The sequence below is a fragment of the Portunus trituberculatus genome, chromosome 37, assembly GCF_017591435.1.
Source record: "Portunus trituberculatus isolate SZX2019 chromosome 37, ASM1759143v1, whole genome shotgun sequence".
Lineage (NCBI taxonomy): Eukaryota > Metazoa > Arthropoda > Malacostraca > Decapoda > Portunidae > Portunus > Portunus trituberculatus.
This window is the reverse complement of record NC_059291.1, coordinates 10,180,675-10,198,692: the sequence shown is the minus strand read 5'-3', so window position 1 is coordinate 10,198,692 and position 18,018 is coordinate 10,180,675. Positions and strand designations below refer to the sequence as shown.

At 43.3% G+C, this 18,018-nt stretch overlaps 1 protein-coding gene and 1 long non-coding RNA gene across 4 annotated transcripts in view; one reads left to right on the top strand and one right to left on the bottom strand.

The window, feature by feature from the left end:
- Nucleotides 1–5,219: 5,219 nt before the first annotated feature.
- LOC123514059 lies at nucleotides 5,220–17,110 on the top strand. The gene is made up of 3 exons (XR_006677508.1): nucleotides 5,220–6,254; nucleotides 7,387–7,532; nucleotides 15,127–17,110. It is a non-coding gene; the product is annotated as an uncharacterized LOC123514059 (long non-coding RNA).
- Nucleotides 7,749–18,018, bottom strand: part of LOC123514058 (protein amalgam-like) — a 310,100-nt gene continuing 299,830 nt past the window's right edge. The window contains exons 5-10 of one of the 3 annotated variants that reach the window (XM_045271652.1): nucleotides 15,114–15,242; nucleotides 13,987–14,187; nucleotides 12,555–12,638; nucleotides 9,499–9,552; nucleotides 8,929–9,150; nucleotides 7,749–8,378 (exon numbers count right to left, since the gene is read on the bottom strand). In XM_045271652.1, coding sequence (XP_045127587.1) covers nucleotides 8,272–8,378; nucleotides 8,929–9,150; nucleotides 9,499–9,552; nucleotides 12,555–12,638; nucleotides 13,987–14,187; nucleotides 15,114–15,242 — 797 coding nt within the window. In that variant the 3' untranslated portion in view covers nucleotides 7,749–8,271. The remainder of the gene's footprint in view (nucleotides 8,379–8,928; nucleotides 9,151–9,498; nucleotides 9,553–12,554; nucleotides 12,639–13,986; nucleotides 14,188–15,113; nucleotides 15,243–18,018) is intronic. The other 2 variants (XM_045271651.1, XM_045271653.1) reach the window with 2 other exon arrangements.

Here is an 18,018-nt window from a genome sequence, read left to right as displayed (position 1 = left end):
GAACAGCAACGTTTAAACTAAAATGAATGCAAATGACAATGTGAAATCGAAGAATGTGGCAGTCGACATAATTTCCTGGTATCGGGGAGGAGAGGTGGTATACAGACGGGGGTGTACTAAAAGTAACGGGCGAGTCACACTCACATGACGCAGCTAGACAGGGATGAGTCGCGTCTGGGTCTGGAATTGTGGGTCATCGTAACATCTGCTGTTCTGTAAATCTTTATTATAGCAAAAGCTGAAAATGCCTCCATTAGAACAGCTCAGGATCACCTGTTTGAGTTACAATATGGGCATCTGCGTAGCCTATGCCATGCTATGTATTACTTTCTGTCTACTCTAGAGACTTTCAGACAGATCCAACGTATCTACGTTTACTATGCCAATTTATGGCATCTATATATCATGTATACACTCGATCATGGGCATGTATAACATAAGTACTAAATCATTATAATAATTATTTCAGTATAAAACAGGCAGTGTCTTACCTTGCGCGTTATAACATCAGCACTGCATAAAATGACAAATATTTCCTTGTGAAGCGCAAGGGAAACTTAGCGTGCCTACAGGCTGGTAGTGATGTCACTGTTGGGTGACGTAAAATTTTGTAACTCGCCCTTTATGCTTGGATTTAGAAGGGGGGTTCCGTCTTACCCCATGGGTCCGTCTTACCCCACCTTCCCCTACGTACAGTGATTGCCTCTCGCCATACCATGGCCTAGCCCTAGACATACTGCTGGAGTAGCTGGAGCTATACGAAATTCAAGAGAGAGAGAGAGAGAGAGAGATCCAGCTCGAGACGGAAACATTATTTAATTTGTTGCTAGGAGTTTGCAATTTATATGATGTGACGCTTTTCAATAATTTCCGCGAATACAAATTCCCATCGATACGCTTTGCTCGTGACGTCAAGAAGGCGATAAGATATAGCGGCGTGCTGAGGTCTGCTTATCACACACACACACACACAGAGAGAGAGAGAGAGAGAGAGAGAGAGAGAGAATGTCACTGGCTCGTAATAAATAAATAAACAAACAACCGAATGAATACAAATAGTCTGAATATGAAATCCCCTTAACTAAAGCCATAAAACTGTACCATTTTGTTTTATGGTTTAGCACAAAATTGTGGGCATGCAGCAAGACACAATTACATACAAAAAAGAGAAGGAATAAAAAATAGTGAACAGAAAAAAAAATAACATTAAAATTAATCCAAAAGTATGCATATATTAAGCCTTATACTTAACAAATACAATGATATAGAATACATAAATTATTGCTCTCTCTCTCTCTCTTTCCAGCAAATGAGTCATCCACCCGATCTGAAGGAAGCGTCACGTCTGATATCAATACTCCCCGGGGAACCACGCTATGTAACACTGGCGAGTATGCAGTGCTGGCAAACACCTCGCGTGCCTCATGACTCATATAGCACATTCAGCCTTCTGGTTATCACTGTTACGTTGACCAGATTCAACCACTCACTACCACTACCTACTTGCCCTCTCCCGACTCCCTTCTACATATACTAAGTAGAGGTCATACTCTCAAACGCTTTGCTCTCTTACCATACATGACATTTTAAAAGGACACAGAGATGATTAGCCGTGTTCTTCTGAGTGCTTCTCTCGTAAATAATGTAGAAATCTTGTTAATTGCTCACTAAAACTACTAAACATCCTTAAAAATCAGTGTAACTTCTACATCTCCATACAGACTTAAAGAAAGTATAATCGAGATGCGGCGCAGAAGTATTTCAGAATATGGTGCCGAGTCCCATGTTCTGAAGCACTTTGCTCTCTAACCATCACGATCTTCAAAGTTCACAGAGATGATTAGCCAGGTTGTCAAGAGTGTTTCTCCAGTTGAAAATTAGGAAATCTGGATAATCTTAAAAAAAAAAAAAAACTCATATTGACCCGTGTTACTTTTAAAACTATTTTGAATGTATTCAGAATCACAGAGTACGAACGAATTAGGATTAGTGTTGTGCTTGGCTATGCTACGATACGATGAATAAATGAATAAATAAAATAGCTAAATAAATAAATATACAAATAAGGTAAAATAAAGTAAAACAAAAGTCAATACCATTACACGTGGGGGTCACAGAAAAAAAAAAAAAACTATCTTTCCATCATCTTCATTCATACACTTATCTAATCTCCTCTTCACCGACACAAACATCCTGCTGGTTACTGAGTCTGTTCCTCTCATCCAATACTGAGTACTTATTGTTTCCTGTCTCTTTTCTTTGTATACACACACGAGTAACAGAGAGAGAGAGAGAGAGAGAGAGAGAGAGAGAGAGAGAGAGAGGTTCTCTCACTAAGACTAATAAGCCATACGGATGGTAAGTCGGATTTCAATGAACGTTTCCTGCTAACAGAATCACGAAGCACTGTCCATAATACAATAACGTCTAATGAGCTGCTTGTTGTTTTATCAAGTAACGGGACTGGCTTAGGATAACAACAAAACAAAGAAAAAAGTCCAATAACATGCCAGTCCTTAAAGAAAAACAAAAAGAAAAAAAGTATGGTGCTAAATTGAAGAATCTTATAGTTTTAGTCTATAAAAAAGAAATACAGAAGCAGGCAGGGAGTTGTGGAGTTTACCAAGAAGACGTAAAGGCACACAGGTTTGAGGATGTGGCTCCCGGATCATGTTACTCCATTTGTAACTTGCTCTCGGTGCACACACACTCACGCAGAGCAGACCACAAGCCGTCATAACAGCCAGACGAGAGGCACCCCACACACAGTGTTTTAGTATGCAGAGCCCGAACAGCGCGTCGGGAATGAGACGAGGAGCACAGCGGCACACTAGTAGACCTTGCAATGCATCGGAGGCGTGTGTGTACAATTTACTGATTGTGTATGTGTAGCATGGTTGGTTAAAGTGTAGTAAGGACTTTGTATGGTTGATTGACGTGTAGTAAGGTTGATTAGGTTGTGGTCTATAAATCTATCTATTTTGTATGGCTTACCATGGGGCACTCACTACTTATTGAGTGTGTATATGTAGCATGGTTGGTTAAGGCGTAGTATAGCTAAATGACTTGTATTACGGTAGATTAGGTTGTGATCTATAAATCTATCCATTCCACATTGTTTATGAAGGTATTGTAAGGCAGATTATATAAGAACATAAGACTGTAAGCCGAGTATCTGTTCCTACCTCCACCAGTACCACCATTATGCCCTGTCCAGGCCACACTCCAAGGTCATATTCAATTATCAATATTCCTGCTTTCTTGAAATATCTTTCCTCTTTTTTTCTTCTCCCTGACCCAGAACTATGCAAAGGGAGGGGGAGAGAAGTGATGGGAGGAGGCAGGGAGAGGTGGATGGAGGTGGAGCTGGGTGAAGGGGGAGAAGGGAGGAGTTAAGGCGGTGTCACACTAGCACTTTTTCCGTCGATTAATGCGATTTCCGTCTATTTTTCAACGTTCCGCATGAACTTACCGCATGAATTTGTCAGTCGATAGGGATCGTTTCTGTCTGCAAATTTTCCGCCTTTGTTTACATACCAAGACCAAGACCACAAGACTTGCCGCATCTCCTCAACCTGCTTCTACGTGCATTGGTTCTACCACTAACCATGAACGCATCCATGCACGCTTTTTGGCTTGTTTAGCTCGTTTAAGTTTCGTAATACACAGTATTACGTTCAGAGCAGCGTATCTTTGCCGCAGCGTGGCCTCCATGTTTGTTTACATTGTCGGTCTGTGTTGGCGGGAAGTGACGACGAAACACCGTTTGTGTGTGACAGGCAGCAGCCAAAATATTGTCGATTTTCTGAAAAACGACGGAAAAAGTGCTAGTGTGACACCGCCTTTAGTCATGCATACTACTGCTGCTGCAACTCCCGACTGCAAAATTAAATAGTGCATGGAATTTTACACACACACACACACACACACAGCCCGGTAGCTCTTGCACAAGCCAGAGGACCGGGGTTCGATTCCCTGGCTGGGTGGAGATATTTGGGTGTGTCTCCTTTCACGTGTAGCCCTGTTCACCTAGCAGTGAGTAGGTACAGGATGTAAATCGAGAAGTTGTGACCTTGTTGTCCCGGTGTGTGGTGTGTGCCTGGTCTCAGGCCTATCCGAAGATCGGAAATAATGAGCTCTGAGCTCGTTCCGTAGGGTAACGTCTGGCTGTCTCGTCAGAGACTGCAGCAGATCAAATAGTGAATCACACACACACACAGTGGTTAAAGTGCTGGCTTCACAAGCCAGAGGACTGGGGTTCGATTCTCCGGCCGGGTGGAGATATTTGGGTGTCTCCTTTCACGTGTAGCCCCTGTTCACCTAGCAGTGAGTAGGTACGGGATGTAAATCGAGGAGTTGTGACCTTGTTGTCCCGGTGTGTGGTGTGTGCCTGATTTCAGGCCTATCCGAAGATCGGAAATAATGAGCTCTGAGCTCGCTCCGTAGGGTAACGTCTGGCTGTCTCGTCAGAGACTGCAGCAGATCAAACAGTGAAACACACACACACACCGCGTAGTGTAGTGGTTAGCACGCTCGACTCACAATCGAGAGGCCCGGGTTCGAGTCCCGGCGCGGCGAGGCAAATGGGCAAGCCTCTTAATGTGTGGCCCTTGTAGGCTACACCTAGCAGTAAATAAGTACGGGATGTAATTCGAGGGGTTGTGGCCTCGCTTTCCCGGTGTGTGGAGTGTGTTATGGTCTCAGTCCTACCCGAGGATCGGTCTATGAGCTCTGAGCACGCTCCGTAATGGGGAAGACTGGCTGGGTAACCAGAAGGCGACCGAGGTGAATCACACACAGTGAGAGAGAGAGAGAGAGAGAGAGTGCTGTGCTCAGAGCTGCCAGATGCAGGGAAATTTCCGTTTTAGGGAAATTTAGGTCTCAACAGGGAAACGGAAGAAAATTCAAAATGTTCCAAAATCTAGGGAAATTTTGACCAACGGACTCACCCATCCGCAGTCCCCACCCTTGTCCTCCTCCCATCCTCTTCACCCGTCATCCGTACAATAATTATTTGTATTAATTTTTATCAATTATTTATTGTTTCCTTTCCCTCTCAATTGAATTTCAATCCACTTCTGAGGTCCCTCTCGATCACTATATCCTTCCTCTACCGTTCCCTCTTACTTCCCTCATCCCCAAACAGCGTCATGACTTGTACGAGACCCGTATACCGTCCCTTCCCTTTCCTCCCTCGCCCTTGCTGAACCTGTATTCTACGAGACCGATAGAGACCCGTATTCACCCAAACAGTGTCATGACACGTATGAGATCCGTATATCGTCCCTCCCCTTCCTTCCCTCGCCCCTGCTTGATAGCTGAACGTGTATTTCTACGAGACAGAGACGCGTATTCACCCTGTCCGCTTCCTACGAGTCCAGTATACGAATCTGCCTCCCTCAGTCTTTCATACACTGTCGCTCAGCTCAGTTAGGTCTGGAAGTCTCTGAAGGATTCTATTACTGGAAAGATTTATGCATTGCACACTAGAGTCTCTGCTGTCTTGCATACCATTCTTGAGTTGTACATGAAGCCAAGTGTCTTAGAATCAACACCATTATCAGCTGTCAGGGTAAAAGACCCAAACAATTTCGTTAAATTGGAAGAGCTATATCTTGGAGGACGAGTAACTGCATCCCTTCAGAAATACCAAAACCTTGACAAGCAGCAACTGGACACGTTCAAGTTGAGATGTCTGGACTTTTACATAGAAGGAGCCTCTCAAATTTTGCAAAGGTTTAATCTCAGTGATTCTGTATTTACAAATCTCAAGGCTCTAGATCCACAAAGTGTACTGATGAAGACAATTCCCTCTGTTGCCCCCCTAGCTGCTCAGTTTCCTAACTTGGTGTCTGAAAATGACTTAAATGAGATAGACGGTGAATGGCGTTTACTGAAAACACTGAACTGAATGTAGAACCTGATATTAATGTATACAAGTTCTGGCAAAAGGTTGGAGACTTGAAAAAAGGTGATGATTCCCCATTATTTCCACTACTAGGAAATTTCATGAAAAACTGTTGTGTCTTCCTCACTCTAGTGCAAGTGTTGAAAGGGTGTTTTCTCAAGTGAATTTAATGAAGACCAAAGTTCGTAATTCACTGAACACAGAATCGCTAAATGGAATGCTTCATGCAAGGAAAATTTTTGAAAATTCATCAGCTCACAGTTTCAAAGTTACACCGGGGCACTTGGAACTTATGACAGCTGACATCTACAAAACTTCAGATCTACAGGAATAGCAATCATTCTAGGTAGGTAACAATGAAGGTTAACTATGTTTACATTATAGTACTCATTATATATTCGTGTGTGTGTGTGTGTGTGTGTGTGTGTGTGTGTGTGTGTATGTGTGTGTGTGTGTATATACTCGTATATATATATATATATATATATATATATATATATATATATATATATATATATATATATATATATATATATATATATATATATATATATATATATATATATATATATATATATATATATATATATATATATATATATATATATATATATATATATATATATATATATATATATATATATATATATATATATATATATATATATATATATATATATATATACACGAAATGTGTATGTACGTATGTAAGAAGTTAAAAATTACGACAGGAAATGCTGCGCTAAATAGGGAAATATTTTTAGGCAAAACAGGGAACTTTTGGCAACTTGATCTCGCAGCACTGGCTGTGCTGTTGGTTCAGTGTTCACACACACACACACACACACACACAGAGAGAGAGAGAGAGAGAGAGAGAGAGAGAGAGAGAGAGAGAGAGAGAGAGTGCTGTGCTGGTGGTTCAGTGTTTTCACACACACACACACACACACACACACACACACACACACACACACACACTGAGGTTATCATTTAGTGGGCGTTCCGTGGACTAGCCTCGCCTTGCTACCCGCGCCGTGTAGCACCTTGTCCTTTCAAGTGGGGGCGCTGCGCCACCTACACTATTTATTAGCGGCATTCAAAGACTAGCTGATTGGCTCTCGCAGGCCTTAGAATGGCCCCCCGTGATGCTTGTGATTGGTTGGGGCGAGGTGGAGTTGGGGATCGAGAGAAGGGGGATGAGGGGAACAGGGGGACAGTCTTTGTGTTATATCTCACGCTGCGCCATTTGACTCTCTTTTCTTCCTGGTGGTGACATCTGCCCTCCCCGTAGTCAGGCGTAACCGGAGTGTGGCGCATCAAAGTACTTCTATCATCTCGCCTACTGACTCACCTTTTTTGCCCAAGCCAGACCCTTCAGGTGCCGCGGTGACCAGCAGATGGCTTGAGGGAGGTGTAGTGGGAGGGTGACGCAACTATACTATGATCCAAATGTTGACATATCTTTCTCTTCACTACAGGCTCTTACACACTCTCCCACTCTTCTCCTTAATCGTACACACTCGCCTGTTTCCTGTACGTATACGGGAGGAGCGGGACGGGAGGGTGTCACTAGTTCCCTCTGGTCCAAATGTTGACAACTGTGGGCTCACTGTAACATCTGTAGGTAAGTCATCAGCTTTCTTTCTTAAGTGGGTGACGATGTGAGGTCAGACTGCCGTAAATTGTTTTCTTATGTTCTTATGAAGGAATGTTTAAGACAGGAACTGCAACGTGTGAGCCACCCACATCAGCCAGCTAATAAGGCCTTCCATCAAACATGTGTTCATGCAACCACTTCAAAACACAAGCCATAACTGAAATCCTTGAATCCATGTTATACATTCAACCTTCATCATCACCGCTCCTACAATAACTACTACTCCAACTACTACTGATACTACTGCTGTTCCTCCTCCTCCTACTTCCACAGCTACTGATGTTAGGGGATTACAGTATTAAAAACATATAAGTAAGTTTGAAACAATACCTTTTATTTACACATAATAATATCTGACACAATGACTTTACATGATAAGATATACAAGACTGATACGTAAGTAATATTTACACACACACACACACACACACACACACACACACACACACACACACCCTCAGGGACTGTGTTTATTCCCGTGGGAGAGAAAATTCTTCTACCCGTAAATGTGAAACAGTCCGCGGTGAGGAAGGAAGGAAGGAAGGGGAAGGTGTTGGAAACTGTCCTCCTTCCACCTTTAATGTTTTTTTTTTTTGTGCTTTTTTAAAATTCTTTTTAGCAGTGGTGAACAAGCAACAACAGTGGCGGGGTAGTGGAGGCTGTGGCGGGATAGTGGTGGTGGGGTGGTTTGTGGTGGTGAGAGGCGTTAGAGGTGCTGCTGACGAAGGAGAAGCAGAAGGATGCACGTGCAGACGGCGGGCACGTGCACTGGCGCGGCGAGGGTCCTGCTGCTGCCCTCCGTGCCGCTCACTCCTACGACACACACACACACACACACACACACACACACACACACACACACACACACACACAATCATGAAAGAAAGAGGGAGAGAAACATGTTAGTGAGTTAATAATAGGTGAGTTTTAGTTTATATCACTTTTAGTTCTATTACAACTAGAATAACATATTGCTATTAATATAATAACAACAGCAACAACAGTAATGATAATAATAATAATAATAATAATAATAATAATAATAATAATTATTATTATTATTATTATCATCATCATCATCATCATTATTGTTAGTAGTAACAGTAGTGGTAGTAAAAGTAGTAGTATGATCATTAGTAGTAGGGCAGTAGTAGCTGTACATATATTTCTAATCAGTGAATTATTATTACAACTACTAGTACTATTACTACTACAACTACTACTACAATTTCAGTTGCTATGTGTATTAGAACATGCATAATCCTTACCAATGACCCTCTTCTCTTACTACTATTACTATTACTACTACTACTACTACTACCACTACTAGTACCACCAGTACCACAGCAGCGGTGCCACATACCGGCAGACTGAGTGACCCTAGGGCCGCTGTCTCCTCGGTGACCTCTGTTAAACTCGTGTTCCAGTTCCTTCCTCTCCAGCTCCTGCGACAGTCTCCTTTTCTCCTCCCGCCGCCGCTTCTCCTCCTCCTCCTCCTGCATCCTCCGCGTTGACTCCTCCATGTCCTGGTTCCGTCGTTCCTCCTTCTTGCCCGGCCGTCGTGACCTGTAGCCGAACTCCTCCTCTGTAATGTGAGGTTAGGTTAATGGTGGTGGTGGTGGTGGTATATCACAATCATTACTATCACTATAGAAACTCAAGTCAAGAGTCAGTGTGGATCAAGGCACACACCTAACAAAAAGAGAATGGAAAAAAAATGAAAAGAAAACTCTGCAGCTTCTCTTACTTACTACATATTACGTGTGTTTTCGTGTATCAGATATCACATATCTTTTTTTTTTCTTTCTTTCGTGGGCGTGTTGTGTGCTGGAGTTAATACTGTACTGACTTCTGACGTAACTTTCTGAAGGTGTAACCATCTCCAAAATTAACCGACTAAATAAAAACTAAGGAGGAGGAGGAGGAAACTCACCGAGAAAGCCGGGGCGGGAGATTTTAGTGGGCGGCGATGTGGGGCGGAAGGTTTCTGTTGGAGGAGACGGAGAATTAACGAAAAAAAAAAAAAAAAAAAAAAAAAAAAAAGGAAGAAAAAGAAAAAGAAAAATATTCTATATTAGATAAAAAAAAAACCTCTCCTTATGAATAAAGAAATAGGAAACTCAGTAATTGCACACACACACACACACACACACACACACACACACACACACACACACACACACACACACACTATCCAAACTATCACCACCAGCACAACCATTTGTTTCTATTTCTATGTAGGAAGGGCGCCAGGAAGGATAACAAGTATTACAAAAAAAAAAAAAGCCCCACTGAGGTCTCCGACCCCTACAAAGACAAAATTAAGCATTAGCCAAAGCCTTAGCCTTCCTTGCTTCAGTCGTAGATCAGTTCATAAGATGCTTTCAAATTAACCTCAACACGTCTCTCGTCCTTCATAGTCTGCTAATATGATTATTTTCAGGGAATAACCAAGTCTATACGTTCTTTTTTTGAGTGTTCCCTCTGATAGCATCTATTACCGCACTAATACACTCGCTGACGCGGAAATCAGTGAAATTTTCCCTCTCCTTTCTAATTTATTTTGGAAGCAAGTAGATGCGGTGAGAACTTTTCTAACGATAATAAAAATAAAAAGTAGAAACAAGATTAGGTAAGAGTTTACCTTCAAATGGTTCTCTCTGTTTGAAATCTAATACGTTTTCTCTCAGTCGCCGCTTAAGGGCAGGGATTCTCTTTGAAAGACTTGAACAACGTAAATGAGTATTATACAAAATGTTGATGAAAAGAGAAAACAAAAGGAAGCAAGCGATACAATATAACATCAAGCAAAACCAAAAGAATCCCTAAGAAACTGTCGGTACAAAAACACTATAGCTCCGCATCTACATCTAAAATACTCTGAACTTTCTTGAGGCCTTAGGCCTTAGACAAAGGCTACATATATGACAATACAGGATTAGCAGGAATGTTTTCCTCTACGGACAATACAGAAAATTGATTAAACTATCAGTAGAAATATGGGAACATCTTCGAAAGCCACAGTAACTTCCACTACAGCTCATCAAGTGTTGGAACCTCCCATCCAAATAACCTACTAACCACCAACCATCCGTCACTCATAGAATCGTTCGTTCATCCATACATTTGTTCCAACTTTATCATTCCCCTACAACACACACACACACACACCGCATAATGTAGTGGTTAGCACGCTCGATTCACAATCGAGAGGGCCGGGTTCGAGTCCCGGGGCGGCGAGGCAAATGGGCAAGCCTCTTAATGTGTGGCCCCTGTTCATCTAGCAGTAAATAGATACGGGATGTAACTCGAGGGATTGTGGCCTCGCTTTCCCGTGTGTGTTGTGGTCTCAGTCCTACCCGAAGATCGGTCTATGAGCTCTGAGCTCGCTCCGTAATGGGGAAGACTGGCTGGGTGACCAGCAGGCGACCGAGGTGAATCACACACACACACACACACACACACACACACACACAGCTCAGTGGTTAGAGCGCTGGCTTCACAAGCCAGAGGACCGGGGTTCGATTTTCCGGCCGGGTGGAGATATTTGGGTGTGTCTCCTTTCACGTGTAGCCCCTGTTCACCTAGCAGTGAGTAGGTACGGGATGTAAATCGAGTTGTGACCTTATTGTCCCGGTGTGTGGTGTGTGCCTGGTCTCAGGCCTATCCGAAGATCGGAAATAATGAGCTCTGAGCTCGTTCCGTAGGGTAACGTCTGGCTGTCTCGTCAGAGACTGCAGCAGATCAAACAGTGAAACACACCAAAGGTGGGCGCGTTACTGGATATCGGGTAGTCCGGTACCGCTCCTCCGGACATCGAAACGCAGATAGTCCATACATACCTGTACTTCCGCGCCTAGCTTTTTCCCTCGTTCTGGCACCGCACCTCCGGTACTGAACCCAAAACTATTAAAGCGCACCCGAAAAATCTAGTCCGCACCTCAAAAAATAAAACAAAATACAAGTCAATAAATAATACATCAGAGCTCCATATATATATATATATATATATATATATATATATATATATATATATATATATATATATATATATATATATATATATATAAAGAAATGGGGATTCTGTATGATTGCAGTCATTGTAATGTATGTACGGTTAGCAGTAACTGGAAGTCATTGTAACTTATTATTATTATTATTATCATCAGAGAGAGAGAGAGAGAGAGAGAGAGAGAGAGAGAGAGAGAGAGAGAGAAACATGCTTAGACCTGAATGAGTGACGTCACTCAAATGGCGGGAAAAAAGGCCTGAAGCTGGTTGCACAGATCGCCAAAAACGGCCGAATGTAATGCTACGGAGTGCGGACTGTGGTCTTTATTTATATTTTTCCTTGAAAATTTCAGGTGCGGAAGTACGGATTCAAAATTTCGCTTTTCTGTACCTGTCTCAGTGTGGAGGTGCGGACTTAAAATATCGCCTTTCCGTACCTGTTACTTCCGCTCTTTTGAAATTTTTTTTCCGCACTTCGGACCTCCGCACCTCGTCTGGTGTTCCGCAGGTATGGAGGAGCGGAGGTGCGGATCGAGGTACCGAAGTGCCCAGCTCTGACACACACACACACACACACACACACACACACACACACACACACACACACAGATATAAAGGTAGAAAGTTTGACCACAGCAATTTTACAGACTATGACTAAACTAGAACCTTAAAATTATACATGTATGGCAGTCTCAGTATCTATTACACACGCACACACACACACACACACAAACAGTCATACGTCCATACAGCACACAGGCCGGCATTCTTAAGTCCTCTGCTCTTTCCACGCTCATTGTCTAAGGCCACAGAGATGATCAGCCACGTTCTCAATAATGTTTCTTCTGTTATTCATGCAGAAATCTTGTAAATCTGTCAATGGAACCATAAAAATACCCTTAAAAACAAGTGTAAAACTAAAGCCTTTGTGAAGCATTAGTGGAATGTGCAGCACAGGCAAATGGCGCAGAGGCTCACTGTTGAGGGTAATGGAGCCGTCCGTCTCAGCAATGGAGTTCTTGGAGATGCACTTGTACATGCCGAAGTCCTCGTCCCGGAGATCTGAGAAAACATAATAAGATAACAACACGAGGGAAGTTGTAGGAAATCACCAGACCTACACGTGGCAGTCCCTGTATAAAACGTATCTAACTACTTCCATTATCATACTATAGGAGAAAAAAAGTTAGTGATTTATTTCTTGCAATACAGTACATGACTACTTGATTTACGAGACAGTATCTGTATCACAATAGCATGTCTAAGGTGTTGTTGGAGTGATTAAAAAGATGAAATAAAAGGTGCAGTCAGGCCTACTTGTGTCAGTGGGTTTTTTAATTCTAGTACACTTCAGGATACGAGTAATGAATTAGCTTTTCTGAACCATTTCTTTTTCTTCATAGGGGAGAGGATACACTGAACCTTCTATAACCAGTGACACTTATAATCTAATCTGAGTAACTCTAGGAATCTCATGAAGCAAAATAATCTGACCATATCAACAGGAACAGCTTTTTCAAACATTCGGTAACGTCTTTCAGTGGTTGGCACGCGAGTAGGTGTAGAGGAAACAGCCTCTCTTTCTTCTCTTCAGCAGCCACACTCCTACATCCCAACTCTCACCTCAACCAATCTCCAAAATAGATCTAAATTTCACCTTATTTGATCTTTTCACCTGTTATCGAGCAATGATACACTTTACTGCAGCTTCGAGTGACTTGCTCCCAAAGGAATGCAGGGAGAACATGTGAATAAAGAAACTGCGAGTCACGTGAGGGTAAACTGCGACACACCGACTCGCCCACTGTAATCAAGTCGGTTCGAGATGAAAGCAGCAGAACTACATAGAAGGAACATGACATAACACACACACACACACAAATAAAAAAAAAAAAAAAAAAAAAAAAAAAAAAAAAAAAAAAAAAAAAGGAGCCATCAAGCCTATACGTGGGAGTCCATGCATGAAACCTGTCATCCTAATCTTTTAAAGCTTCCTGTATAATGACTCAGCGCTAAGAATCTGAGTGTCTTCTATGCTTTCCTCTGTCACATCCATAGCAAGCGTGACTTCTAACACTACCTATATGTTGTGACACCTTCGTTTCCTCAGTCACACACATAAAAAACACACTTTCCTTAAAAAAAAAAATATGATGAGTAACACCTTTCCTTTCTCAGTCAAACCTATGACAAACACACATGTGCATCTCATACAAAACTTATGTGAAGATGACATCTTACGCACACCTTCCTTCATTACCTTCATGAAATTATGCTTTCGTTTCCACAGTCACACCACAACAAACATTTATTGGCTATTTTGGGGTAGAACAATCTTGCCTTGCTTTCTTCAATGACGCCCATGACACGCAGCCCTTCCTTACCCATGCTGCCTGACTCGCCCACTCACCCCTGATGGACAACACCATGTGGATCTTGTAGTGGTCCTCCAGGGTGTGGGTGGTGATGCGCGTTGTGTTCATCACCATGGCGTCCCGGTACTCCCAATAAGTGATGGCCCGCGGGTGTGCCTCCACGAAGCACTCCAGCTGCACATCAGTCCCCAGCGGCGCCCCTACCAGCTGGTTGGGCACGTGCATCTGTGGCGCGACTGTGGACACGTGCACGGCTTAGTTTAATGAAGGACGTGCAGGAAGTGTCAGTGTGATGGAGGAACAGGAAAAGTGTGTCATTTTACATGAAATACTTATCTTTAAATTAATAGCGTACATTAACTAAAATTCTCTCTTATTGAATGTGTGTGTGTGTGTGTGTGTGTGTGTGTGTGTGTGTGTGTGTGTGTGTGTAATTCACCACGGTCGTCTGCTGGTCACCCAGCCAGTCTCCCCCATTTCGGAGCGAGCTCAGAGCTCATAGACCAATCTTCGGGTAGGACTGAGACCACATCAACACACAACACACACCGGGAAAACGAGGCCACAACCCCTCGAGTTATATCCGTACCTATTTACTGCTAGGTGAACAGGGGCCACACATTAAGAGGCTTGCCCATTTGCCTCGCCGCTTACCGGGACTCGTACCCGGTCCTCTCGATTGTGAGTCGAGCGTGCTAACCACTACACTACGCGGTGTGTGTGTGTGTGTGTGTGTGTGTGTGTGTGTGACAGCCAGACGTTACCCTACGGAACGAGCTCAGAGCTCATATTTCCGATCTTCCTGAGACCAGGCACACACCACACACCGGGACAACAAGGTCACAACCCCTCGATTTACATCCGTACCTACTCACTGCTAGGTGATCCTTACTTACTCCGACAGTATACTACTACTACTACTACTACTACTACTACTACTACTACTACAACAACAACAACAACAACAACAACAACAACAACAACAACTACTACTACTATTATTCCTCATACTGCAACAACAACAACAACAACAACAACAACTACTACTACTACTACAACTACAACAATAACTACTACTACAACAACTACTACTACTACTACTACTACTACTACTACTACTACTACTACTACTACTATCACTACTACAACCACTAATACTCACACTCCACGTCCAGGGTGATGCGCTTGCTGACGGAAGGCGGCACCCCATTGGAGGCAATGCAGAGGTAGGCGCCCATGTGTGTCCTGCTCACCTGCCGCAGCCCCAGCATGGCCCCGTCAAGTTGGTGCACTGCAAAGAGGCGGTCAAGTCACGTGGGGCAGAGAAAAGTCAGGGGTGGTGGTGGTGGTGGTGGCGGTGGTAGGGTAAGATCTATATAGTAGGCTTGTGGTAGTGGTGGTGGTAGTAGTAGTAGTAGTAGTAGTAGTAGTAGTAGTAGTAGTAGTAGTAGTAGTAGTCACAAGGAAACTATGAAGAGCATGAATAAGAATAAGAAAGAAGTAGTATAGTAGTAGAAATATTATTATTATCATTATTACTACTATTATTACTAGTAGTTGTAGTAACAATATGTTATGTTACGTTAAGTAAGTAGTAGTAGTAGTGTTGATCATGATGCGTGTAGGCGCTGGGCAGGAAGGAGCCACCACTAGGTAAGCAAGAGATAGAGAGAGGCTGCTTGACGGGAACGCACACACAAATATACCTGCCTTGCTGCCCTGTGTGACGCCCCGAGTGACATTAAGCCCACCAGTTCAATACTCAGCTTAGGGGAGAGAAAGACAGAAAAAGAAAGAGGGAGAGGGTAGGGGGGAGGAATGACTCAAGTACCGCTGACCGCTTCACCACCACCGCCTTCTCCGATGTTATATTTATCCCCGCCGCTTCTCTCGCCTGAAGGAATGAAAGAGTAAAAACAGGTGCACCACGATCCGTAACCTTGAGAAACAGACACGGATTCCTCCCTTCCTCGATCACTCCTTCCTTTATTCATCGGCTCTATTCATGATTTTCGACTCCTCAGTGCGGTGAGCGGCGGAGGGTGTCACCTGCGGCGCCTTCACACCTGTGCTGTCTTCGGAGCCGCTCACCTGCTGCGCTTCCACGAGAGGCGAGGCGCCAAGTGCAGGGAGAGGTGGCAGGTGATGAGGAGGATGAGGGATGCGAGGCTCTGGTTCCTTGGGTGACATTAGTGAGGCTCTCAGGAGTTTATTGACGTTCATGTATTCAATTTCATATACGCGTGCTTCTTATTTTGCTTTTTTTTTTTGTAATTGATGGTTACTATACAGTTTTTAATGTATATAGTTATTGTAATTTGGGTGAAAAAACTATTGTAATGTAGGTATGAAGTAGAAAAATGTGTGGCTAATAGAACTACCCATCTACGTCAAGATGAGAGTGAGTAGTCCACATCAGTCTAGACGAAACGATAATTACTCCCAGTGATAGCACTGGTTCAGGGGGTGCTGTGAACTTACCATTAAAGCCAGGTGTGACCTCACTGAACGTTTCCCTTTGTGTCTCACAACACAAGGGGGCAGTCACAGCCTGCCCTCTAAAGACAACTCTCTTCCTTTACACAAAACTACATGCACTAGTTATTCATACAATCTTCACGCAAAATCAGAAAAAAAAGAAATACAATAAAAAGTTGACTCCTACTATCATCCTGGGAGTCCTCTTTTGATTATCTATTTAGCTTGTTTAGGGACCGGCACCACAGTGGGCTAATTTTTTTTTTCATTTTTTTTTTTTTTTTTACTATTCACAATTTTTGTTGCCCTTGGCCATTTCTCCTCTTACATAAAAAAGAGTAATGTCTGAATGTGTGTCCCGGTGCGTATTGTGATGTAGTGCGATAGGCAGCAGCGTGGCGGAGGTCATCCCGTCTAGGTGTTGTGGTGCTAATTGACGAGGGAACTTCTGCATATACACGAGACTTGGTGATATAGGAGTGGTATAGGGCGCTCTTGTTACACCTGAGATTTTACCCATTGGAAACTATTGTTTCATGTCCTGAAACCTGTTATCAGTTATTCAATAAAATCACGCCTTGAAAAGTGATACCGGAAGAAAAATTTGAAAAATCTTAGTCAGTTGATAAAACTATTTTCAACTAATTAGAAATTCAACTAATTAGAAATAATACTAATAACAACAACAACAATGATAATAATAATAATGACAAAATGATGATGATAATAATAATAATAATAATAATAATAATAATAATTACAATGATTACAAAAAATAATATGAAAACAGGAGACTATAGGTCTACTTCTCTTACTTATATACTAAATGATAGTTCAAAAGACAACAGCTCAACTTGGAAAAAAAAAAAAAAAAAGTTATACGAAAACAAAGCTCTCTCTCTCTCTCTCTCTCTCTCTCTCTCTCTCTCTCTCCTGGATGAGCCAAGAACAACCAAGGAAGACAAGCAGCAACCACCAGAAGCTGAACACCAGGCCAGCCTGCCCCCCCAGGCTGGTGACACCCAGCTCATCCTGCCGCCATATGCTGTGTACACAAACTCCGTAGCCAGCCTGATCACCGAGGTCACATACTGTGTCCTCACCCCCAAAGTCACTGTGATAGACCTTGGGAATGGCTGGAGGTGGGCCACTCCCCAGGCCCAGCCCCGGCAGGAATGGGGATGCACTCCTCAGGCTGGTGAAATCATGGCCAGCTTGACACAAGAGGTCGTACACCGTGACCTCGGGGATGGCCAGAGGTGGGCCGCTCCCCAATCCCAGCCTTCTCAAGAGAGGGAACATATTCCTCAGGCTGGTGAGACCTCCGAGGTCGTACACCGTGACCTCGGGGATGGCGAGAGGTGGGCCGCTCCCCAGGCCCAGCTCCGTCACAGGAGGGAAGAGCCCCGTGGGAGGTCCTCTGATGTTTTGCAGCCTTCCATTCTGTCCCCCTCTGAGCAGGGGAAGGATATCTCGCGGGATGGTAGGGGCCTAGTGAACAGCCTGCTGCGGTGTGCTCAGGCCATGGCCTTTATCTTAGTTATGTACCACGTGACCCTGTAGTGGTTCTGAGTTTACTGCCACGGAGC